The sequence below is a fragment of the Opisthorchis viverrini genome, assembly GCF_000715545.1.
Source record: "Opisthorchis viverrini unplaced genomic scaffold opera_v5_169, whole genome shotgun sequence".
NCBI classification, from domain to species: domain Eukaryota; kingdom Metazoa; phylum Platyhelminthes; class Trematoda; order Opisthorchiida; family Opisthorchiidae; genus Opisthorchis; species Opisthorchis viverrini.
This window is the reverse complement of record NW_008751824.1, coordinates 245,036-249,470: the sequence shown is the minus strand read 5'-3', so window position 1 is coordinate 249,470 and position 4,435 is coordinate 245,036. Positions and strand designations below refer to the sequence as shown.

The window sequence follows — 4,435 nt, the reverse complement described above, 5'->3', positions numbered from 1 at the left end:
AATGGATTCTCCTTCCCTTTGTACCCTTGCATTGAACCTGAATCCCTGAGCGATAACAGAAGGTTTTGGATTGTAATGCTTGGAAACGATAAACCCAAGATCGTCAAAAGTTTTCGTATTTGGTAAATCAGGAGAGACCAAGCTGCGTATCAAACTGTATGTTGCCGAACCACAAATCGTAAGAAGTAGTTTCACTTTTCGCTTGTCGTCGGTGATCTCGTTAGCAAGAAAGGAACAATTCACCCGTTCCACATATTGGTTCCAGGAGCCTCCAGTAGCGGTAAATTCTTCTAGCTTTCCGATAGACATTTGGTAAGATGGGTTCGTCAGACCCCTCGCCATTATTGTAGTTCACAGAACGCGTAAGTATGGACACGGGTGTATTTGGCACACACGGCCAAACTGGTCCACTTTCGTGGCCGGTAAGCTAAACAACTGAGTCACATCCAGTCAACCCACAGCGCTCACGCGAGCCAATCAATCGGACACACATCTAATCAGCCACTCAAGTCACACGCCAGATCGATGGTGGAACGACGAACGGACATGCACACGCGCAAACTCTCTGACACACCAAAGCAGCTACTACACTTCGTTAGCAGTCATATTCAACCGATGGGAGCGCATCGAACTTTCAATCAGATCGATTAAGGTCGAACATGATGGTAGCCAAATCGAAGGCACGGAATATGTTTTTACGCCGAACTTTTCCGGAACGAGGGACATCCCGGCCAAAACATACTTGAAACTCTAGATAAGCGCATTTTCTCTGTCGAGGAAGCAATGCTGAAATCGCATCTTTGGCAGGGAATCAGACGTGACCCTGGAATTTTACCTTAACATTCTTATACATGGTCTAAGAGAACTGAATGTAGGTGATCTTGGTGGGAGGTAATGTTACATATGGGGCCATATTCATCACGTTTTTATAACGGCGATTGACCTCTGATAGTGTCAGGGGTTAATGCATGGCTGTCTCATGCATGTAATGGTTTTTATGGATATCATTTTCGCCTGCTTGGAACGTTCTCCTCAACGAGCTTTATTCTCACTGTTTTACTCTGGCTGGAGAATAATAATTTTATCCGTTACAGTTTGCAGAACGCACGGCATCAGCCCTGGACCATCGTCACCTCTGGGAACTTGAATTATATCATGCACCGTTTGCGCGGTGGGTTGATTCAAATCTGAATCTTTTTTATTTGACACTCATCGACATTTTATTGAAACGCTGGACATCCTCAATATTTCCTCCAAAGAAATCGAAGTCTGAATTTTGGAGGATCTCAATTTTATGACTCTTCACACTGTCTTGTGTGTCCGGTTCACCTCCAAATTTTCCAGGCTTGACCCTTTACTTTAGCCTACTTTCAATATCTTAGGTCCGTGCATTTTTTGCCCAGACTAATACAATTATTTACATGCAAACATAATGTTCAACGCCGCACATTCTTCATTGAAAATCATATTGGTTGAGATAGCGGGTTACCCGAATTCGATGCACGCCGGTCGCGCACCACAAACTTCATTCTGTCGCAGTTCTCTCAATCTGGGCTCCACACTTCAACCAAGCTTCCATGTTTTCCTTATTTCTGCAGTTGATATACGGTGGTCGCACATCCGGGTGTTGGTTTTTTGGCTTTGGCTCGGTTATGTTGATTACTCACTTGACTGAATAACAATCTGTGGATATCCGTTTCTTCCGCGAAATTATAGAATACCAAAAATCTTTGCTTCTCCCGTCCACCTCCAAGGCCCAGGGTGATTCAGACTAATGCACGACGCTACTGTTTAGCCAGTCATGGGAGCCTAATTGCATCCTATACAGGGGTCAATAATAACTCTAGAGCTACCTATGATGATTCACCATTTCTGACTGCCAAAGTCATATGCATCGGGCAATATCCGATGCGGACTTGACCACTCCCAAACAGGCATGGGAAATAAAACACAACTACTAGGATTTTATCCTACTTTTGGGAGAACGTATCAAGCTGAGACAAGATCAGATCGTTGAGTTTTGAAGGTGCTGGGCAAAAACAAAACGAGGGAGGGCAGGAAAAGAATCGTGCCGCCCAGCGCATGATAAAAAGACCTAAAATTACGAAAAACGATGAACCAGAACAACGAATTTGATGCGGCAGCCGCATTGTTACGATCTGGGCGGTCAATTGGAACTGAGGTCCAAATCCACAGATGAGGCCTGTTTGGCCTTGGACTGTCGGACTCATGCCCAGGGTCACACAAAGCGCAAGTGGGTGGAACAGCAACGTGGATAAATGGTAGGAGGAATCTCGTAGCCACGGCGCACATTGAAATTGCAGAGATTCACTGGTACCATTACCGAAGGTGGGTCTCGTACAAAAGTTCCTTGGGGGAGGGAGTTGGTGCTGCACATAAAATGACTGGCTTTGTGAAGCGCATAGAATTAAAATCAGCTAGATGTTTAAATCCGAAGCGGAAGGTTCAACGGGTTGGAACGATCCGGTCCCTGGGGCGATTGGTGCCAGGTGATTAGCTTGTCCGCAGTCGTAGGTAATAATAATGATGTTTATTCTCAAATTGTGGGTGGCATACCGTCTGACATGATCATACGAGTTGGAAAAAGCACCATCAGAGGTAGAAAGTGTATAGTTGCAAGTATGCTATTAAACTGGGTATGGCAGTGCCATGCCACCATTTCGCCGACCTATTTCGGTTTTTGGACAACAATATGACCGACGTCATTTTGAAAGTGTGTGAGTTGGGATGCGCGATTCTGTGGGCGGAAGGAAAATCAGACGCCCCGTTCCAAATTTATCAACCTACTGTTTACCTCGACAACACTGAGCGCCATGAATCTAACTGAAAACGCATAATAGTTAGGGGAAGACTTTGGGAAAACGCACAAAGACGTTAACTGGACCACTACGATAACTTGGGCTAATGCGACTTTAAAAATCGCTTACTGTGATAAGCCTCACTTATTCTGACATAATCGTCTCTTCACCACTGTGGTGTTTTTTGTTGTGATATCACACAGAGCTCGGAGGTCGGCCGTCCTGTGAGCGCACCTGGAAGAAATGACACCGTCTTGGGATGAGCGCCAGAACACGGAAGGTCAGGTATGATTATTATACGCTGTTGAACTGCCGGCTCCCACAGCAACCTTAGTCGTCTACTGCGGATGCCAAGGACTCTTCATTTTGGAAGAATTTTCAGTGTTCACCCCTCAGGAATCCTTGAGATACCATGTGTATGAGAATGCTTCCACAGCAACCTAGTCGTCTACTGCGGATGCCAAGGACTCTTCATTTTGGAAGAATTTTCAGTGTTCACCCCTCAGGAATCCTTGAGATTCCAAGTGTATGAGAATGCTTTTTGATAATTGGTGATACCTAATCTCACTGAATGAAAGAAATAACTTCAGTATTTTACCTCATTTTTCCATTAGAGCCTGTTACTTTCCCAAGAGTTTCCGCCAATCGCCAAAGCCGACTCAGGAAATGTTATGCTGAGACTAGTTAATCTACCTACACCAAAACTGAAAATGCAACCCTGGCAGTTCTCCAATGAGTGGACTCAAAGATAGAGAATTGAAAAGTTAATGATGATAAAGTTTATTCATATAAAGTTTTGGTACAATGGTATAGTTGCAATAAAGAAACGATTGATTGCATTTGTAGGCACCCTGCAATGTGCGGAGGTGGGGTAATCACGCAAATAATGGGTATTATCTGACACAAACCAGGTCATGCTTAAAATCACGCAGTCTAACTGCAGTGGACATCAGGGACAGAGGAACGCAGGTGTCAAACTTTTTTCCAGGTTGTAGCAGATACCATCCTACCGTTACAATTTGAAGATAGAGCGTGATAAAAAACAGGAAAAATTGAAACCATGGGATTCTTCCCAGCATATGATAAAAGCTGCAACTCGAAAAAATTAAAAACTGGAATAATGAACCTGTAGAAGCCTAAGTGTTTCAGTTGTCCGGGCCCCTCCTTGGAAGCACAAGGCTCTGCTCTGCAAAACGTTTGAGTTTAGAATAAACCTTTTTACCCCAAAATTCCGTAAATATGTCATATAAACCACATATGTGCCCGGGAAAAAAATCACCCTGGTCCACCGTTATTTTTGCGATTTGTTTTAATTGATCTCCTTTCCAAATTTTTGGCGCACACCTGACTTTTAATTTTCTGTGCTATGGCTTAAAAATTAGCTTCGCACACTTTTATTGTGAAATTAGGGGCTGTAACCTTCTCGTTCCTTACGGCGTTTGAAAAGGTGTTTTATGAATATATGAAGGATAACTATGTGGTAATTGTGCTTTCCTCTGGTATTCAATGCACCAGAGCTGTTTCTTGTCACGGATGGGTGTACTGCAAATGCGGAAAGCGGTCTAAAAGACAAACAGAAATTCGTAGAAGCCGAAAAGGCCAGTAGGCTGGGCGTG

General features: G+C 43.9%; 1 protein-coding gene across 1 annotated transcript in view; it reads left to right on the top strand.

The window, feature by feature from the left end:
- Positions 1–4,281: 4,281 nt before the first annotated feature.
- Positions 4,282–4,435, top strand: part of T265_14268 (hypothetical protein) — a gene marked incomplete at both ends in the record, with an annotated part of 8,772 nt that continues 8,618 nt past the window's right edge. Inside the window, one exon of the mRNA XM_009172873.1 lies at positions 4,282–4,421. Coding sequence (XP_009171137.1) covers positions 4,282–4,421 — 140 coding nt within the window. The remainder of the gene's footprint in view (positions 4,422–4,435) is intronic.